Source organism: Dermacentor albipictus, chromosome 5 (assembly GCF_038994185.2).
Source record: "Dermacentor albipictus isolate Rhodes 1998 colony chromosome 5, USDA_Dalb.pri_finalv2, whole genome shotgun sequence".
NCBI classification, from domain to species: Eukaryota; Metazoa; Arthropoda; class Arachnida; order Ixodida; family Ixodidae; genus Dermacentor; species Dermacentor albipictus.
The window spans coordinates 130,985,352-131,006,589 of record NC_091825.1 but is presented as its reverse complement, the minus strand read 5'-3'; the positions used below and the strand labels follow the sequence as shown (position 1 = coordinate 131,006,589).

Below are 21,238 nucleotides of genomic sequence, written 5' to 3'. Positions count from 1 at the left end.
TCTGTGAAGGCGCATGACCAGCGAAGCTTTTGAAAACGACCACGACAACTGCTGAGGGTGGTATGCAATGCTTTATGGCTTTAGGTTAGTGATAGTAGTGCTATGTGATATAGTAATGGTAGGAATGGGAGTAATCGTAATTTTGACAGTATACACCACGGCCCAAAGCGTTGCTGCAACGACATTGAAGTCAGTTGCTAGGCTGTTTATTTTATAAACGAAAGGCTAGGGACGTCGCACTCCAAGTCGAAAGCTGGCGTCACCACGGCAATTTGCGCACCAGTAATGTTTACCGCTAACCGTATGCGGGGAGTGCTATATGTATACGTGCTTCGCATTACTATCACGAGCGCCTTATATAATCAATTATGCGGTTTCGGATGCTTCTTTTTTAGCTTATTCTTTATTGAAACGTATGCTGCTCTGCATGTTGTATGCGTGATTTCCTACGTTTCTGGATTGACAACGCCCGTGGGTTGATCTGCCGATACCTTCTAAAGCAGCAAATAGACCAGCGTCTTATACACGGATCGTTCCCTCTCCGTAAACGTGGTCGTGGCTTGCCTCGTAGTGCCAGAGCACTGTTAGTGAAATTAGGAGTTGGCTCTGTGTTTTGTTATGGAATTCCAACCGGTGCCACCAGTGTTACGACATCCAACCGGTGCCGCCAGTGTTACGAACTTCAACCGCTGCACCACGAATACGGCTTTGTGGTCCCGTAGCGCTCGTCACCCGTTTCGTGACAGAGCTTTGGTAGCGAAGACTCCGAGCCTGGCGTCGATGAGAATAACAAAAGGGACTTTATACATTATATACAGGTTATCATACAGGACATGAACGGATCGGCACTGGGGCCGAGAGCTCACACAAACGCGACTGTTCTCGCACGACGGCGTCCGGCGAAAACGCGTGACACATCTCACCCCAGTCGGGAGCGACCCTCTCTCCAGGTGGGGTCAGCGGATCCTGTTTTCGAGCGGCGTGTTGCTGCTTTTATAATCCCCGAGGCCCATTGTCACTCAAACGGCCCAATACAAAGTCAGCACACGACGGTCGTCCGAGGGGTCCAACCAGCGACCGCGCTGGCCACCCGGTTCAAAGTTCGCGCGCGCGGTGACCTCCAGGCAAGGGAGGTGCGGCGCCGGGCCGTCGGGCACACGCGGACACGTCAAAACACGCTGCTCCGCCGAGGCTTCTCCCGCACGAAGGCGCAGCATCTTGACTTGTGAAGGGAGAGTTATGGCGCTCGCAGGATAGATTCTGCATCTTGCAGATTCGGGATCCGGGCTTGTGGTAATGGCACAACAGCATCCCCGCCCTCAGATAAGGCGCCGGGAAGACGAGCTGCCTCCACGTGGCTCGGATGCCAGGCGCGCACGTTCGTCAGGCTCGTCCAAGTTCACGTCCAGTGTCGGGACGCCAGGTAACCTCACGTGCCCAGGTCCGACTCGCCAGGACAGGAGCTCTGCTCACCACGTCGTCGCCAAGGCACCTTGACCAGCTCCGCTCGGGTCGTTCCTAAGACCTTGCTTCTCGCCACTGGTCCCGCTTGGTCGTTCTGCAGCTTGCAAAACCGACCGGCAAAAGGCAACACCCAACACGAACAAGTGCCCTCTGTCTCCCGTCAAACACCAGACAAGGCCATAATTCAAATCAACCTAACTAAATTGTTTTCCCCTTTTTTTCTCCCGCTGCAACAAGAGGCAGGTGTACGATCTAGCACACAAGGCTTAAACAATCAGTTTTCAAATCAACAACACATCAAAATAGAAACAATTATTAATCAGCAATAATAATTACAAATAGAATGGTCCCCTTGAAATCGCTTTGGACCGAAAACATACTTCTGAGGAAGCAAATGAGGTCATTCATTTTTCCCGGCGATATTTTCGCGGAATCTGAAGCTGCTTATATTTGCGACCCTGCTTATCCGTGTAGCGGCGGTACAATAAGCCAGATTCCTTGCCAAATGAAACCTCCTTTTTTTTCACTCCCCGTTTGACGCTCTTCCTCAGATCGGCTAGTGAACAATCTTCCTGTTGTTCGCGAATCCGAGTTTCCCTTTCAACTGCAGCCTGCTCCTGCCAGCTGGCGGAAACCGGAGCGAGTGTGGAGCCCGCGTCGCCTAATTGCGGCGTCGCGTCTCTATCGCGGCTAGCACTGCACGCGTCACTCCCACTCACCTCCAGGACCCGCTCGCCTAGGCCAGCCTCCGAGCTCTGCCTCTCCCGTGACTGCTCGCCACTCAAGTTACCGTGATCGGTCCGTGTGCCGCACCGCCTTTCGCTAACCGACGCTAAGCCAAGTTCCCTCGACAGCGGGCGCGCTTTGGATCGCGTGGGGGCCATGTACGCCACGTCGGCAAAGAATGATTTGCCCTGATCCCTCAGCAGCTGCTCCGAGCTATTTGAGAAGAGGTAGGAAAATTGCTCCGGGAGGGCGGCTGACACAGCGGCTTCGGTGTTAAGTTTCCCAAATTCTCCTTCAATGCTAACCGTTGCGATCGGTAAACAGACACTCTCCTTCTCGGCCACTTGCCGTATCCTAACGCACTCTCCCGTAAAATCACTCGAGGAGACGAAAGACGGGTGAACAACGTCCATAGTTGCTGCAGAGTCCCGCAGTGCTCGGCACTTCTTGCCGTTTACCTTAATTTCCTGCACATAGGGCTCCAATAGACGTATGTTTTTGTGAGTTTCCTGTATCGTTGCAAAAGCAATTCTCTCTGGGCAGCTTGCAGCGATGTGCCCTTGCTTTTTGCAATTGTAGCAGGTTAACGGTCTCCGTTTTTCAAAAGAACGCGTCATTTCGTTTCGCTGTTTCGGACCATCGTCATCATTCTGAGATGCATTCTGTCCATCCCTTACAGTTTCTTTGGGAAGGGACTCGTCGTCCCGAAACTCGCGACGCGTGATTTCCTTCCGTTCCTCGGGCTTCCCGTAGAACCCATCTCTTCTATCTGCTTTTTCTACGCGCACTGCCTTGCTGTGCAAGCTGCGGCGGGTGTAATACTCTTCCGCTAACTCTGCTGCCTTGTTTAGCTTAACCTCCTTTAGCCTATCTTGCAGCCAGAGCCGGACATCCTCATCAATGCAACGGTAGAACTGCTCCAACGCGATGCATTCGACAATTTTGTCGCGGTCGTCGAAAACCTCTTCGCCCTTCAGCCATTCCACCAAGTCGGCTTTTAGACGAAACGCGAAGTCAACATTCGACTCCTTACCCTTTTTTGCATACCGGAACCTCTGCCGGAAAGCTTCGGGCGACAATTTGTACTTCCGCAGTAGCGCTTCCTTCACATCACTGTAGCTCTCAAACGCCTCTTTCGATAAGCAAGTTATTACGTCTGATGCCTCCCCAGGAAGCAACGCTAACAGATTCTGTGCCCAGAGGGATCGCTCAATGCTATTCCGTTCGCACACGTGCTCAAATTTCACGAGGTATTTGGCCATATCCTCTCCGACGACAAAGGGTGGAAGTTGATCGCGTATTCTTGGAACGTTAGAAGTGAGACTAGGCGCTGGCGAGCTATTTCGAGTCTCCAACTCTTTCATTTTAAGCTCGTGCTCACGAATCTCTCTCCTTTCCTCCATGCAACGTTCCTTCTCCCTCTTTTCCTCCTGTTGCTGTTCTCTCCTTTCCTCCTCTTCGCGACGTTCCTGTTCTCTCCTTTCCTCCCTTTCCCGTCGTTCATTGATATCCGCCCAGGCCTCAGCGGCCTCCTCAGCCGTTACGTCCCCAGTCCTCATGACCTCAAGGATCGCATTCTTTCTTTTGGTTGAGCCCAACTCAATGCCCAACTCCTCACAAATTTCGAGAAGTTCCTTCACCTTGTACTTCTCCATCGTTCACACTGTCCCCCTGCTGTTTACCCTTTTTGAATATACCTGCCGTACGCTACTATAACACTACTAGTAAGACATATGCAAGTATATCACACACTGCCCTGTTTACCCCCTCAGCATCCCCTGGATTTCAAAACACTCTTACTAGGCTTGAAACACACAAGGTTATCACAATGCAACACCAAATCCTTCCTTAAGCTACTATAACCTGTGTCAAAGAAAGTCTGGTGTTTGAGGTAAACTTCAGGCACTCACCGCGCCGAGGTAGCTGATGCCGGTCAATCCCACCGCTGCCACCAGTGTTATGGAATTCCAACCGGTGCCACCAGTGTTACGACATCCAACCGGTGCCGCCAGTGTTACGAACTTCAACCGCTGCACCACGAATACGGCTTTGTGGTCCCGTAGCGCTCGTCACCCGTTTCGTGACAGAGCTTTGGTAGCGAAGACTCCGAGCCTGGCGTCGATGAGAATAACAAAAGGGACTTTATACATTATATACAGGTTATCATACAGGACATGAACGGATCGGCACTGGGGCCGAGAGCTCACACAAACGCGACTGTTCTCGCACGACGGCGTCCGGCGAAAACGCGTGACACATCTCACCCCAGTCGGGAGCGACCCTCTCTCCAGGTGGGGTCAGCGGATCCTGTTTTCGAGCGGCGTGTTGCTGCTTTTATAATCCCCGAGGCCCATTGTCACTCAAACGGCCCAATACAAAGTCAGCACACGACGGTCGTCCGAGGGGTCCAACCAGCGACCGCGCTGGCCACCCGGTTCAAAGTTCGCGCGCGCGGTGACCTCCAGGCAAGGGAGGTGCGGCGCCGGGCCGTCGGGCACACGCGGACACGTCAAAACACGCTGCTCCGCCGAGGCTTCTCCCGCACGAAGGCGCAGCATCTTGACTTGTGAAGGGAGAGTTATGGCGCTCGCAGGATAGATTCTGCATCTTGCAGATTCGGGATCCGGGCTTGTGGTAATGGCACAACAGTTTGTGCACAGACGTTTGTATCGTCAAGGACGTGTGGACACTCCGTCGTGTACGTCCTGTGGCTCCTGTGACACACTTGAACACCTTATATTGGGTTGTCCCCGCATTCGTCACACAACGTGCACTGCTAATTAAGGAATATGGACTGATTGGAGTCAAGTTTACGACCCTTGACGATTGCCTATTTGCGAGAGGGAGTGTTGCTAAACGCGACGAGGCCCGTAGAGCCTTGCTAAGTTTCATGCAGAAAACTGATTTGGCCTCCCGTTTATGGACATTTTTTTTCCATGTTCCTACTTTCTTTTGTCCGCGTCTCTGTCATTTGTTTATTTCGTATTTTCTACCCTATTTCTTTGTGTACTGTCCTCTTCTCCTCTTCTCCTCTTTTCATTCCCTCCTCCCGAAAGAGTAGGCAGGCGTTGTGCCCCTCTCGGTGGCAGTTGTTAGCTTGCTTCCTCCCTGCTTCCTTTGTGCTTTGTATGTTTCAACAACAACAACAACAACAACAACAACAACAACAACAACAACAACAACAACAACAACAACAACAACAACAACAACAACAACAACAACAACGACGACGACAACGACGACAACAACAAGAACAACAACACAACAACAACAACAAGAACGATGACGACGACGACGACGACGACGACGATGATGATGATGATGATGTCCCTTCCTTTCTATGCAGTAGGCAGGCGTTGTGCTCCTTGCTGTGGCTGTTGCCAGGCTGCTTCTTGCTTCTCCTTTCGTGTCAAGAGTATGTATGTTTTCAAAACAAAACAAAAAATATATGCGCTGTTCGCTGCACTTTTCCGAGTGCTTGTAGCCTCTGCCTCAAGGGGGTATGAGCCATTGATGATCATACTTTTTGTTCACGGAGAACAAAAGTACACGGAACCTTAACCATATACAGCTTCGCTGTAAAAGCAAGTGGACCAAGAGCGCACTTTTATGGCGAGTTCAATGGCGCATATCTCCAAACTGGTGTCGTTCTGTAAATTCATTCCAAGTGGATACGCCTGACAAACTCACCGGCTGCTATTCTTAAATAACAGTGTGTGCCGTAAAGTGAATAATTAAGAAGGGAATTAACGGATTTTTGTGTATTAGTTGAATATGCGTTTCGATTTTTCATGGAAGTAATGTCCGCCTCTCTGACCAGTACAGCTAGAGGACAAGAAATATGATATCCGCTACAGGGGATTTTTAGAAATTTTATAAACGTTAAAAATAATCACCCCGCAGACAGATTGGGCTTGTTCGTGTTGCATTGTTTTGAAGACACGGCCTTCTTCAGCTCCTTCAGACGGGTGTCGGCGTATATAGCAGTTGGGTGTCTATCTGGCCTTTTGGTTTAAGATGGCCCCTTCGTGCTTCCAGAGCGTCGTAGGTCTCAACCAGACAAGAAAGAATAATTAAGGCAGAGTAGGTGAAATTGACAGTATAAGGGTGCAATTAGTGCCAATATAGTCAAAAACTAACCACATGGAACTATTGTCTGCACAATCTTCAGGATCGACCCAACTGTCCTCTTGATTAAAAAAAAGGGGGAGGGGGGAAGGTGTGTTGATCAAAATCAACGCGAAGGAAAACAACACCGATTAGGGCGCGTAAAAAAATATGAGAAAAGAGAAAGAAGAATAAACGAAAAGCCATGAATAAAAGAGAGTCCGCGAAAAAAACTAGGCACTCATAATGTAACTAAAATATACAAATAATACAGAAAAATGCCATTCTCTTATGCAACATCGCATAGGGGAATCTTTAATGCTCCAATTTCAGCACATACATTACATCTACAATGCATGCCCGTCGACTTCGTCATCTTTCGCGTCACCTTTCGTTGACACGCATTACCTTTTGTGCGCAGCGCCGTTGCAGACACAGGATTAACTGTGGCAGTTGGGTTCTATAACGAGCCCCCAGTGTACTATTTTTACCCACCGCAGCGTTTCTATATACATCAAGCCCCTATCTCAATGCGGCGCCTCCGCGGCCGGGCATAAACCCAGGAGCTCGTGCTCAGAAGCGCAGCTCTATAGCCACTGAGGAATCGCGGTAGCTACAATCATCATCATTCGTCATCATCATCATCATCGGCCTATGTTTATGTCCCTTGCAGGACGAAGGCGATTTACAATCATCCCTATCTTGCGCTAACTCATTTCTAGTGCTCCTGCAAATTTCCTAATTTCATCACCTCACCTAATGTTCTGCCGTCCTCGGCTGCGCTTCCCTTGACACCCCTTCTGTAACTGTAATGGGCCAGCTGGCTATCTGCCGTAGCCTATTATTATCATCTTGCCGCTTATACTTATCAGTCAGTGCAATTTTGCTCCTCGAAAACAAATATCCCGCTCGCCTATCACTCGCCCGACAAGAACGGGCAGCAAGAAGTGGAAAGGCTGCGGCCACTCACCGTTCGCGGGCAAGAATTCACGACCATCCGAACGTTTCATTTCTTATTCTCGGCTGAATCTGCGTTCGCTCTTGACACCGGTGCAAACATATACTAAGTCACAATGCGAAGCGAGATTACCGCAGCCTACGCAGCACCTTTTGTGTTGCGGCGTGCTGCAGCCAAGTTTAGATACACCGATGGGCGCCTTCGTCCCCGACAGCGACACGGTTTAACAGAAACTGGTTGCAGCATTCCCTCGTCGACAGCGTCTATGGCTATGCGAAACTGAATAACAGCGTTCTCGTCTTCGGGGAGGAAAACCGGTTTCACGGCCAGCTGAAGGAAGCCGTTGGACTCGGCCCTCTTAATCGAGCGTGCGCTTCTTGCCAGTTGCTCTTCCCGCGCCTTTTTGAGTGCGCCGCTGACTCTCGCTATGGTTTTGTAACGTTTCTACTTTGGCTTCAGCCAACTGCAGGACACAGACAGACGTGCCATTTTCCACAGTCCTGTCGCGCGTCTGCCTCCACTGCGCATACGCATTCTTGTAACATTAGTGGAGATAATAATATTAATATTATACGTATGGAGAATATATTACTCGAACTTGATTATTTATTTGCTCATAATAATTACCATGCCTTTCAGGTTATGCTTAATAACGGGTTCACGTACCACTTAGTTCCTTTCAATTCACTGACGCATGTTAACCCTACTCACTTTGCTCAATAGAAAAAAAGAAATTCCTAAATCATTCATCAATGAGTTTTCATTTTTCTGCTTGTTTGTAACTCGCTTCCAGCTACTGTCACCTGAACTTGGAGCCCTCTTCTGCCTATTATGTTTCTGTAATCATGTTTTGACAAACTTTTATAAACTTCATACTTCGAACTTAAGGCAACAAAGTTTGCACAACCTTTTTCTCAAAAATAAATTAGATTGTGGGGCTTAATACTCCGAGAGCGAAAGAGAGAAAGAGAGTGAGCGAGAGGTCATAAGGAAATGGTGGGGAGGCTTACCATGCTCAGCACGACTGGATAAGAGGCACTGGGTCAGGAGGAAAGAGGGCTAAAAGATTATAAAAAGGAGAGAAGTTCGCAGCATGTACGGACACATGCGCAAAAAAGCGTTCATCGTTGACTTCATCACAAGCTGCACAATAGTTTATGAAGTACTCCACATAGTCAAGAGCTCTGGAATCCATGAGGACAGACACACCTGTCATCGCCTTGGTCATGAGACACCTAGACACGTATTAAGTGCAGGATAGAATAGCTGAGGCCTGGGGCCTCATTTGCTCTAATTTGAAACATTCTGTGCTTCGATTCCGGCTATTGCTAAACGCTTTAAGATGATGATTATGATGACGACGAAGGCGTGGCGTTTTTCATTTTGTAGCGTTCAGCCGTAAAGTTTAGCTACTAGCCATGATAAGGGAGATAAAAATAATGTAAGAAAGTAATGGGAAATAAAAACAAAATAAGAACGATAGATAGACAAGGACGGAAAAATATATTAAAAAATATCCCGAGCGCTGTCACACGCCTTCTTGTGGTAGAACTCTCCTTGGATGGCGTGTTACAACTTACAGCGTATATAACCAAAATTTCCGACGGGGCTGTGGTGAGTGTGCCGTTTAAAATTGTCGAGGGGCGCATCTGTGAAACATTTTTGTGGGGACCCCTGGCACTTGAGCGCCCGGGTTGGCAGCCACCTTAGCGCATATGTTCATGCGGACCTGCATGCAGTGATATCACCACTAATGACATTAGATCGGAGACCATTCGAAGAGAATTTTCTGGGTGTTTTGCATACCATCTGTTTAACTTGACCGAAACGAACTGAATGCAACAGTGCTTTACGTACATAAAGCAAGTTTTCTTTTTTCCTCCTTGCTAACATGTGCCGAAATAAGTCATTGTGTTGGGAAGCTCAAGATGACCGGCGCTTTTTACCAGTCGGTGTTTGTCCCATTCTCTCGACAGTGAAACCAGTCTGTGCAATTTATTTGACCGTTTTGAAATGTAGAAAGATGCAACTAGACTTTTATGACGAATCCCTCCAACTTTCCAATATAAACATGTGCCGCAAACTTTTTTGATGACAAGTTGGTTATTCTAATTAGTTTATCTACTGGGTAAATTTCTTTCTTTTTCTTGCCAGTGATTTCCGCCTGGGCCGATAATTATTCTGTAGTGACGTGATAGACACACGCGCGCGCGCGCTGTTCTCAAATTTGTCAGATAAGTCATAATAATTTCAATAATAATAATAATTTCAATAAGGCAAATGCCTACGTGTTAATATATAGATAAAACACCGCATTCATTGAAGAATATTCTTAGAGCACTTAGAGCACAGCGCAGTAAGCATGCAATACATTCTGCAAATAGCCTTTCAACGGTTAAAGGACGACCATGAAGGCGTTTCCATGCTACAAGATTCTACGCCCCAAATTTTTTCTTGCATACCAGTGTAGGTGCGGCCTTGCTTCCGTTGCTCTTCATGGTGCGAAGACATTCCGGGAAGAAGCCACCCCTTTTGCATTGGCGGAGTCGAGCGGTCTTCTCAAAGCGCTTCTCCTGAGAAGATAAACACAAGCATCTTGCTCGTATCCAGTTATTGGGTTTTTCGATCTTTCAGCTTGTGGGCGTTATATTTGAACCTCCTTGGAGACGAGCATATTGCTTTATTTTCTCAGTCGGTAACGAAATAAGTGTCCCCGGCATTCATCGTGAACTGCCTCCTTAACCTAACTATTACTGCCTCTGATTACTATTTTTTTTTTCTTTTCGTCTAATCAGCTCCGCCCTGCGTCCTGAACGGCTTCGTGGCTGCAGTTTCTCGATATAGGACGGGCGAGCCAGAGCGCGAAAAGAAAAACGTGCGGAGTTAGCATTTCTAATCAAAGCTCACGGGCAGGAACTGGCAAACATGACTAATGAAGTCTGACTAGGAAACACAGCCGCTGTTAATGAGATTGAACTCAAAAGCGCCAAGATTCTATTGGGAAAAATGGGATTGATTTGAACGCGTGCTTAAAGAAAAAAAAAATGCGTTTTGCGACTCGCTAGTTGACCTCGTCCTACAGGCTTTACTTTTTTTTTTTTCAGACTCAGCTTTGTTTTGTGAAAGAAAGCGTGAGACCAGATATTACAATATTGTCATCGCTCCGGAGCAACGGATGCGTTGCCCGTGAGGAAGGTGCGGTTTGTATACACAGACGAGCTTAAGTATCGCTAAAACGACAACACGTACAGGGCCGCCTTCCCGCAGTAGTTCAGTGCCTATGGCGTTATGCTGCTGAACTCGAGGACGTGGGTTCGATGCCGTCCACGGCAACTGTATTAACATGAGAGAGGGAATGCAAAAAAAAAAAATGGTCGCGTACCGGGCTCTGGGGGCTCGTTTAAAGAACCGCAGGTGGTCAAAATAAAACCAGAGCAGGTGTCTCATAAATAGATCGTGGCATCAGCACGCAAAATCCTAAAACCTAATTTAACATGCAAGTGAGGAAAAACATTGATTGAAAGTTATTGCGATTGAAAACTAAGTAAAAAGAACATTTTATTATTTTTCTGTTCTTCAAACCACGGGTACGATTAAAGCAGGACATTTAATTTGAGTTCCTCTAGGTTGACCCCCCCCCCCCCCCCCCTCCATCTTACATTATACCCACCAGTGCGACCTAGAAGCAAATGTATAACTGTCTCATATTATACATACGCCTGCTGCGTTAGCTCAGTTGCGATGGTGTTGGGCTACTGAGTACGTGTCGTGGGTCTAAAGCGAGACGTGTCACAAAGCTGACGTGTCTCTGTCTGCCCTCTACGCGCTTGTCGAGGTCTGTAAGTTCATCTGATCGGTCGTCCGGCGTTTACAAAGAGTAAACAAAAGAAAGTAAGCAGTGTAGCCAATTTTTAAAAAATGCGACCGACGTGGATTACGCCAAGAGTTGACACTTTACATTACTGATGCATTGTATAATATCGCTATCGCAGTGCCTTGTTTTTCCTATTAAGGCCTAGCCTCACTGCGACACATGGAGGCTGCAGTTTTTATGTCATGTCCAGGGAAACACTAGAGTTGTAGAACGTGACGGGAACGTTAGGCTTGTTTCATGCGTGTAGCTCTACACCCTCAGCATCCGCTAAATTATGTGCTCGGCATACGCCATCGATCGATCAAAGCTTGAAATTGCGCAAATATTAATATGGCATGTAGAATGGCCGCACGAAACTAGTTTTCTCCACTGCGTTCCAACTTTGAAGGGGAAGCAGCTAGCGTACTTGAGTAAAACACTCTTTCTTGACACCATCGGAACCTTCTGTTGTTATTCCGTTTAGGATACCCCCTGCTGACCAGTTTGTGAGCTTGAAAAGAAGGTAGCGCAAAATATGAGGAAAGAAATAGTCATCAAGACCGTCACGCTGGCTCTAACATTTTCTCAATAAAGGAGTTCCTGTCATGTGCAGAATTATAACGAGGTGGCAAACATTGGGAGAAACTGAGATGTAATGTCATGAACAGCTCACCGTTAAGATCTGCGCATGACAAGAGAAAAATATGCGGTTTTGAGTAACGCTCGCAGACAACATTAGTTCGTGCCCATGCGGTGAAACGCATTGCGACAAAAACAAAAAAAAACGTTATGCTGATCCAACGCACATGTCGCAATATATGTGAAGCGAAGCTCTGGTACAATAACCTGTTTTGTATAAAAAAATAATCTATCGCGTAATCGCACGTATGTGTAGCATTTAGCACGTAGCATTTATGGACAAATGGTCAATGTACATTACGGTGCTCAAAGCAAATTTGCCGTTTCTTCCTCCAATAAAAAAAAAAGATACATATAGTTAACGGAATTTGCACAACGTATACAGTATCATCCATGATTTGTGTGCAGTTGTTCATACGCGTTATAAAGGGCAAAGCATGACAGCCTACCCGATTCGAATAATGCGACTGTATTTCGTTCCACACACAACATTAATTTTAATTTTAATAGCTATGTGGCTCACCTGTAGTGACTTCCTTGTAAACCAGATCATGCATAGCCAGATAGGCTACTGGAACAACATTCTTGCTCAAATCTCCTTTTTGACATTGTACAATAAAAATCTGATTGATTGATTGATTGATTGATTGATTGATTGATTGATTGATTGATTGATTGATTGATTGATTGATTGATTGATTGATTGATTGTAACGTCGTATGTGCAGAAGTTCAGATTGCGCTTTAAGAACACACTGACACAGTACCATGTGCAACAAGCTAAGCTTTGTATTCGGTTATGTTTTATGTTATCATACCCAATGAATTCCCCTTCACAGATCAGTCTATCTTATTTGCCTTACAATAAATTAAATACAGGCAGTAAATCTGCAAACTCAGGGTATGATTCAACGTGCGAATTTTCCTTGATCTCTTTAGATATGCGACTGAGCATTTTAGAGCACAGTGGCAGCCCTACAAATGTCATTTAATACACAAACTAAGCTTCACTGAGAGCACAAAGGGACTCGAGAAGGGATAGCAAGGGGAAATTATTCTGCAAAGCTCATTTGTTCTCGTATTAAAGTTTGAACGATGTCTTGCATTACCCCAGTTGCATCACCAGATCACTCTGAAATGAGCAGTGGAATATGCCACTGCAGTCAGTGGTTAGACGCATTAACACACAGCAAGATGGTTTCAGCCATTCATCGACACATTATCGCCTTAGCATGTGTAAGTTGGCGGATTTAAACTTCTAAGCCGACGTTAAGCTCGGCAGCCGCTGGGGAAGTATCGTGATATTTTGATAATACCCCACAAATCCCTTTCACCAAGCGAAAGGCATATTCGGTAATTCTATCCAGGCAGCTCAGGATGCTTGCCGTGCTAGTATCAACACCAAGCCGAGCAGCACTTTTTTTTTTTTTTGCACCCAGGCTTATAATTACCCAGCTTAAGCGGTGAGGACTGCAGCCACAGAATAGTCCGGGCCTGAAAATGAGAGGCCCAGTAATTTCAGCGAAGTTTGCCGGTGCACGAATTGTGAAGTCGTGGCTATACACAGTAGTACAGGAGAGCGTGAGCTATCGAATGTCGAGATTGCAACATTTCGCCTGCTTTTGACATCACGTCATGCAGCGAAACTCGTTCAGTGTGGAAAGTTGGAGAGTTGCGCGACCTGCAAGAACATTAGACGTCAATGTCGCGCCAATGAATATGCGCTAGAAGTAATTTTCTTTTTTTTTTGCATTGTGAGCATACGTATAGCATTTTTTTTTTCCTATTCTAAATCTTATGACGTGTTCATGATATTGTTACGTAGGAAGACGCAGACGTGTCGGAGCCGGGGGAGTCCGGTTGTCGTCGCCGGGAGCCATGAATGAAAGCTCGACGTACCGTCCACTGCGAAGCTCCATGACGAGGTACAGGGAACGTCCACCTCCACCAGATATGTTACGTAGGAAGACGCAGACGAAAAGCTATGTACAAGTATATTTACAATAAAATACGCTGCGCTTGGCCAAGAGGCAACAGCCTGCGCTAGCTTCTCATCGTCGTCGTCGTCTTCGCACTGCTCGCCTTTTCGTGATCGCACATATTGTTCCGTTGCAATATGATGCCTGCGCTAGATCGTTAAGTATCCTTTCTTGTTAGGTTTCGCAGTCTTTTGCGTGGCAACTTCATGTTTGTTACTGCCATGCTGAATTCAGTTCTGGATAAACTGTCATTATTTCGTTTCTTTTCCTTTCCTTTCTTCTTTAAGTAACCCCAATCTAACACTCAAATACTCGTCTGTGTTTATGACTGCACCACTGACTCCCTGAGAAGAGAAGCTTAAGAGTTGGTGAGCTGGTGGCTCCCAAAATGGTGAAGCCTTCGATTTCGGGTGCGACGGGTTGTAGTATTCGCTATAATTTCACTCTTTAAGGATACTTGCCGGTCAACCTGTACGAGGCCAGGTGCGAGATTCGGTGGAGCTTAGTTGATTTGTAGTACCTGAAACCCCTTCGTGAGAATAAGACAAAAAAGTGTCACTCGAAAACGAAAGCTTCATTTGACTTAGACGGAGGCCAGAAAGTGACGCATCAGCCCGTAAATATAGCTTGTTTTTGTCTGGGCCCCGACGTTGACAAATTCGCTTGCCGGAAAGTTGGCTACGTATCAAAGCTTCCATTGTGAGCTTCCTGCCAGTCAATATCTTACAAAATGCACCACTTTGGAAATCGCTTGGGCACGTTGCTTCGTTTTTGCTTCCACGTGCGTTTGCCCTCCGGCGGTAATTATAGAAGTACGTTGTGTTGCAGGGTGCTGGGCTCTGTGCTCCTCATGGTTATATTGCGCTCAGTTTTACACAGACGACATTAAGGAAGGACAGGACGTGGACGGACGTAGCGCAAACTACAAACTGTTTAATAATGTTAAATAACGCGCTTATATACAAGGAGATATGGTGCGGGGGGGGGGTATAAAATACCTTTTTATACCCCCCCCCCGCACCATATATCCTTGTATATAAGCGCGTTATTTAACATTATTAAACAGTTGGTAGTATGCGCTACGTCCGTCCACGTCCTGTCCTTCCTTAATGTCGTCTGTGTAAAACTGAGCGCAATATAACCATGAACGTTCACCAACTAGCCCCCTTCATTGCTTTACTATCTGTGCTCCTCGATGTCGCAGTGCTCTGGTTTCCCGCCGCTGGGTGACGTAATAGAACGTCGCCTCGACAGGTGTGGCATTTGCGTTCCTTGGAGCCTCCCAGTTTTGGTTTTGCATGCTCTGATAGCCGAAATTCCTCGTGCCACAGTTTCGCATGTAATCGCATTCTTCCAGATCCAAAATTTCAAATGGCTTGTACGGGCAGCTCATATCCATTTCCCATTTACGATGAGCACACAGAAATTTAAAAAATTAAAATTTATCAAATAATTTTTATTAACTAACGACTCATTATCATACATCACTCGCCACCTCATGGTCACCAGCAACTGACGGCATGCCTCCGAAGAAACTGTCTTTAATTCAAAACAGCTATTTTTAAATATTACATAGAGTCTTCGTAGAAACACTATGTATACAAACTGGAAAATATTTACGAGTTTTGCTTCCTTGCCAAAAAACAAGCTTTAGTACCAAACAGCCATTCAATACAAAGTGGAATGCTCCCTACGCCCCTCCCCCACACCGCCAAGCTCCTCCTTATTCTTCCTAGATAAACTTTCGCGAATGTTGCAGTGGAGGTCGTTCCCCTCTCTGCAATTTTTTTCTTGTAGGTTTTAAAAAATATATTAACAAGTTGATAACTTCAGCCCTAGTTTCAGCTTGTGCATACTTAAACAGAAGCAAGTTTGTCTCGAAATTTCCGTTGGAAGTGGCAAAGGCAGCAGCGTTCGCAAGAAGCTCAGAATTTAAAAAAAAACAAGAAATCCGAAAAGCATAGCCCTTTCCAAATGCACTGAGCTGCGCCGAAACAAAAAATAAAAGTAAAAAAAAAAGACTAGGCATAACATAGAACCGTTTTTTTTTTTATTGATATGATATAAGGAGATGTTGGCGCACAATTTAAGGCGCCGGCTACTCCTCATCTCTTGAGTGGTTCCGTCACACATCGTACAGGGTTCAAGGTTACATATCAAATAGTCTTTTCACAAAAGCACCAGGACTTATCACGCAGCGTTTCCACAGGAAGACTATGACGTAAGGAACACATGGTACATACAATATACAATATAAATGTCTCCACACTTATGAAGATGAAAGTCTCAAAAGTACAAAAGATATTGTCGCCTAATAACACATTGTCTAGTCAGCGGGCGGTACATACTTCGTGTAAATGCATTATCACATACAGTCGCGACAGAACAGTCAACATAACATAATTCACAAACAGATGGATATATACAGTGACAATGAAATGAAGAGAACAATGAAAGCGCTAATACCTTCCAGCAATGCCGCTGTCTTCAAGAAAACTTTTTAGTGCTTTTAAAGCACTCGTCTGCAAGGCCGTTGTTGGCCAAGGGCCCAAAATTTTCCTTAAACTCAAAGGTCTGCGGTCTAATTTAATTAGCGCTGATTTAAGTCGGCTTCTTGGTGTGTCGTGATGTGGGCAATCTAGAAGGAGGTGATATATATCTTCGTCTACAAATTCACAATCACATTCGGGGGTTTCCGCACGGCCAATTCTGTGTAAGAAATGCTTTGTGTAGGCAGTGCCTAGCCTTAATCGATGAATAAGGGTTTCCACAGTTCTATCTAACGAGAATGAAAATTTGAATTCAATAAATGGATCAATATGGTATAAGTCCGAGCTCTTAGAATTCTGGTCAAACCAAGTGTTTCTAGACATATTGAGAGACGTTGTCCTTATAATGCAGCGTAATTCATCCTTTGATATTGGGATCGGAGATGCATCATCTTTGAGGTGTGCTTGTCGTGCTGCTTCATCGGCTGCTGTGTTGCCAGGGATGTCACAATGCCCTGGTATCCACTGGAATGCTATTGCATGTTTTGCTTCGCTTGCCTTTGTGAGGTTTTTAAGTGTTTCATATATTATACTGTCACTGAATGTTTTCCCCTTTGTGTTGCAGAGTGATGTTAGAGCCGCCTGTGAATCACTGAAAATTACCCATTTTTGCGCATCTCTTACTGACAATATAAATTTTATCGCACCTAGGAGTGCGAACAGTTCAGCCGTTGTAGACGAAGTCGCACGAGTTAACTTAAATGATTCTTGTTTGTTGAGGTGTGGTATAATGAATGATGGAGTATAATGAATAATGAATGATGATAGCACCGTTAATTGTTTAGTATGCGAAAGCATACTTCGATGATTGTGACGTCTCGAGAGCCGCGCGCTCGCGCGTTACGGACGGCCTTGCACAACTCGTTTATTAAAGTCACGTTTCCGTACTTCTCATCTCTTTTGCCATTTCGTGCACACTGGGTCGTGTACGCACGTCATACATTGACGACTCTGTTAGATACCTCCAAATTGAATGAAGTCAAGATAGAATGCTGTAAAGAACTGCGGGGCCGACGGTGGGGTCGGACCTGTGTCTTTCCAGCAATGAAGCCCCAATCCCTAATTGTTGGGCCATGGTCACCCACAAGCTTCTCTCGTGCCAAAGACCATACATTTAACGTCTCGCGCATGCGTCGCGTGCCAGTTCCTTTGCATTCTTCCCTCGTGACAGCTAACGTTTTGAGACAATCTATGTAATAGTGAACCACCTTCCTGCATCGGCCCACATATGCAGATTGCACGGCCTTCTTGATGGGCGCGTGTTTTTAGACTGCAGTGAATTAGAGGTGTGCCTACATTTACTTTCTGCACGGCCTCCGTGGTTGGCCCCTCGTTTTACCGAGGGCGGATACGTACAAAGTGTTTGACGTCCGCCTACAGTGCTATCGCATAAATCAAGATAAGCTGGTTTCAGTGATTCCTCAGCCTGTGGAGTAATTTGCTGAAACTGCAGCTGGTTCGCAGAGCGCGCACTGCCATCTACCAAGAACAACTTATTCTTGCAGAAGTGAAGACGAGCAATGCTAAAGTCATGTCTGCTAAGAAGAAATCACAAGACTATAGCACTACTTTCGAGATATCCGTGTCCGAAATCTACTGAAAGATGTCTCGGTGTTACAGTCAAGATCGTCCCGAACTGTTAGAGACATGCTTTTGGGAAACTTAATTCCGACTTCAAGTTTCTTTCACAGCCCAATCTTGAGGTCTCCTATCGAAAGCGGTGTTAGTCTTAGGATTGCTGCTAAGCAGACCGCACTTCACTGCTCCTCCGCCTTAATTTGTCAGTTACAACATGTGCCCTAAAGTTACTAATTAAAAGGTTAACCAGCATATTTAGTTAATTAACGAAATTACCATTGAAACTGTTCCCGCGGCTAACTTCAGCCTATAGCCACGTAGCCTCTACGCAAGAACGTGAGGGGTCTAGATAGGACAGTAAAACAAAGAAGTGTCTCGTACAAAAGGGGAAACGTGAAATATGAAAATGGTAACCTAGGAAGGCGCGCTAATGGCTTCCCAGAAAGTACAACGGCAGCCTCACATTCGTTTTTCTGTCTCCATACCTTTACTGAACCAAAGCTCTTAAGAGACTGGTCTCCCAGCTCGTCTGCTTAGACACACAAGCTCGTCTGCAGTACATGAGGTCAACAGATTTCAGTGCCTGGCTGTAGATACATGATACCTTGCTTAGTGCGTGTGAATGACTTAGGCTAACGCCGTTTCTCTCTGTATTTCTCTCACTACCCCAACCCCTTTCACACGTGTATAGGTTAGCAAACATGACCATGTTGAGATAACCTTCCTGCCGTTCTCCTTTTATCTTTCAAAACATGGCTATTGTATTCCGATCAAGAATGTAAAGGGGGACGGGCCAACATCCCGAAGAAGAAAAAGTGAGACAGAGATTGGAGATGAAGCAAGATTTTCAAATGTTGGCCGAGGGTCTAGGCGGCTATTCGACGAACCGTGTCTTTGTGCACTAACAAAATGCCGTTAAAGTTAGCGCCAGAAACGCTGAACAAAAAAATATAGCCTTCACTTTATTATGACGGGATGTGTATGGCGAACAGGGCTCTAGATTGAGTGACACGCTTTGTCAAAAGTAGTCCGGCGCTTTTTCTTCCTGCTTTTATGTAATTGATATCGAAATCTCGGATTGCCATATGTCTGGCCGCTGGTAGCAAAGGCAAGTAAAGGCTTTGTCGTGCCAGACGCCAGCGCTCTATTTCGCCCAAATTCTTTAATAAGGACGGGAGAGCTCCCTAAATCGGGAGCTTGCAGCCACAGTAATGCATGAAAAAAAAATTTAAAACGAGATGAAGAAGGATAGGGAATATTGTCTCTGTTGCCGTCCTGCTCGTTCTCTTTTCGCGTGCATCCACCAGTGATGCTGATTTACTCTTTTCCCTGTCTATACCCCACAGAGCAACTCGATAGCAATATGCTTGACGAGTGCTCTAACCAATTTGCTGATGAAACACCGAATACCCTTCGTCCCGGGTCGTATTTAGTTTCATTGACCTCTCGTTCATTTATTAAACCAACCTTGGGAAAATACAAGGGTAAGGCACAAAGTATTTTTTCTTTTCTTCTTTCTTCCCCCCTCTCTCTCTGTCCCCCCCTTTTTTTGTAGCTGGTCTGTGGCATTGGCTTGTCGCTGTTACTAATAATATTGCATTGGTCGAAATCTCTTCTTGCAAATGACTCTAGCGTATGGACAGTTTGCAAATATTTTTCCACGTGCATCAGGAGACAGGACAGCTGCTAATGTGTTTACCAGCGAAAGTCTGACATAGATACGAGGAAATGTACATGCTTTCAGCCCTCAATCACCCATCAAAGCAATATATCAAACAGTTGGAATGCAATGATAAAGCGATGTTTCACTAATGCACTCGGTTCATTTTTTTTTACAGCGGAGCCATAGAGAAAGAAATTCAACAAGAGGGGAAACTATGCGAAGACTGGCAACAGGAAATACGGCAGGGTTACGTTAATGCAGTCCATTAGGTACCGCGAGCATCGGAAAAAAGGCGAAGAATGTGAACCCAAGTTAGTAGACATTGTTGTAGACACTGTGAACTCAGTTAGTAGACATATATATATATATATATACAACATAGTTTCTGTGATTGGTACTTCTCCCCGAGGCGAGGCATTGAGCGCATACATCGTCTTGGAACAATGCTGTCAAAAGCGCGATCCGTTATTTTTCGGCTGTATGACTTCAAGGAAAAACAGGAAATTATGCGCAACTGTCTCAAGTTGAAAGGCGTGAACGTTTCGATAAGCGATGACTTCTCAAAGAGCGTGGTGCACAGGAGAAAGTGCCTATGGGAAAGCGCTAAAAATGAGAAATCGAGTGGGAAGCGAGTGCGCCTAGTTTATGACATGCTTTATGTAGACGGCTAGGCGTATTACTGGGATGATGATACTTCCACACGTAGGCCCTGTCGGGAGCCGTGTAGTCATGACAAAAGTAGCAACATGGGCGGCAGAGAAAAGCCCTACGAGAGGGGAAGCAGCTCTGACAGCAGTCACGAGTGTACCTGACAGACTAGTAGCTTTAAAGGTCAATGCTCGGAGCATATGCAACAAATCTTCACTTTTGGAAGCTGTCCTCTTGGAACATGAACCGGATATGGTAATTGTAACTGAAACCTGGTTAAATAAATTAATTGAAAGCGCTGATTTCCTTTCTCCGAACTATACGACTTGCCGCAAAGACAGAGAATCCAGATGAGGCGGTGTTGCTATTGTTTATAAAACTTCAGTGGTCTTCGTTGAAATTTCATCCCCTCCAGAACTGCAGTGTATCGTGGGTACCACAGAGATATGTGGTCTGTATTTTGTAATTGTTGCAGTATATCGCCCCCCTGGCACCTCCAAAGAATACATGCTATTGCTGAATGAATTCTTACTTGAAAAGTTTGGCAACAGTACATGTAAGATTATAATGCCCGGAGATTTTAATTTACCAAATACTGACTGGTTATATTATAGGGAAGGTCAAAATGATCAGGCCGTGTTTCGTGTTCTTCTGAATCTGACTGTTTCCCTTGACATAACACAAATAGTAACTATGCCCGCATGAACCCACGAATCGGGAGAATCACTGCTTGATTTGGTGTTTCTAAGCAGATATGTCACACAATCCAAGTACTGATGTGAAGTCTTAGAAGGGATTTCTGACCACAAAATGGTGATCACGTATGTCTCTACCATATATATCCGAGCAGAAAAGAAGTAAACTTTGCTAGTCTCCGATTTCTCTAAAGCAGATGATGTTGCGGTATTGGACCGTATAGAGGAAGGTTATGATGATTGCAGCCTTTTTATTTCGCTAAAAACTACGTCAGTAAATGATGCTTGGGAGAAGTTTAAAAGTGTGGTTTTGAAATCAATAGCACGATTTATTCCCAAGCGCCCCAATTATTATTATTATTATTTGTTTTGAACAAGTA

General features: G+C 45.6%; 1 protein-coding gene across 2 annotated transcripts in view; it reads right to left on the bottom strand.

Moving 5' to 3' along the window:
- LOC135906438 (uncharacterized) overlaps positions 1-21,238 on the bottom strand; it is a 55,893-nt gene that overhangs the window by 29,667 nt on the left and 4,988 nt on the right. The window contains exon 3 of one of the 2 annotated variants that reach the window (XM_065437826.2): positions 9,718-9,828. In XM_065437826.2, the coding sequence (XP_065293898.1) occupies positions 9,718-9,793 (76 nt within the window). In that variant the 5' untranslated portion in view covers positions 9,794-9,828. Of the gene's footprint in view, positions 1-7,267; positions 7,519-9,717; positions 9,829-21,238 lie in introns of those variants that run through there. The other variant, XM_065437828.1, reaches the window with a different exon arrangement.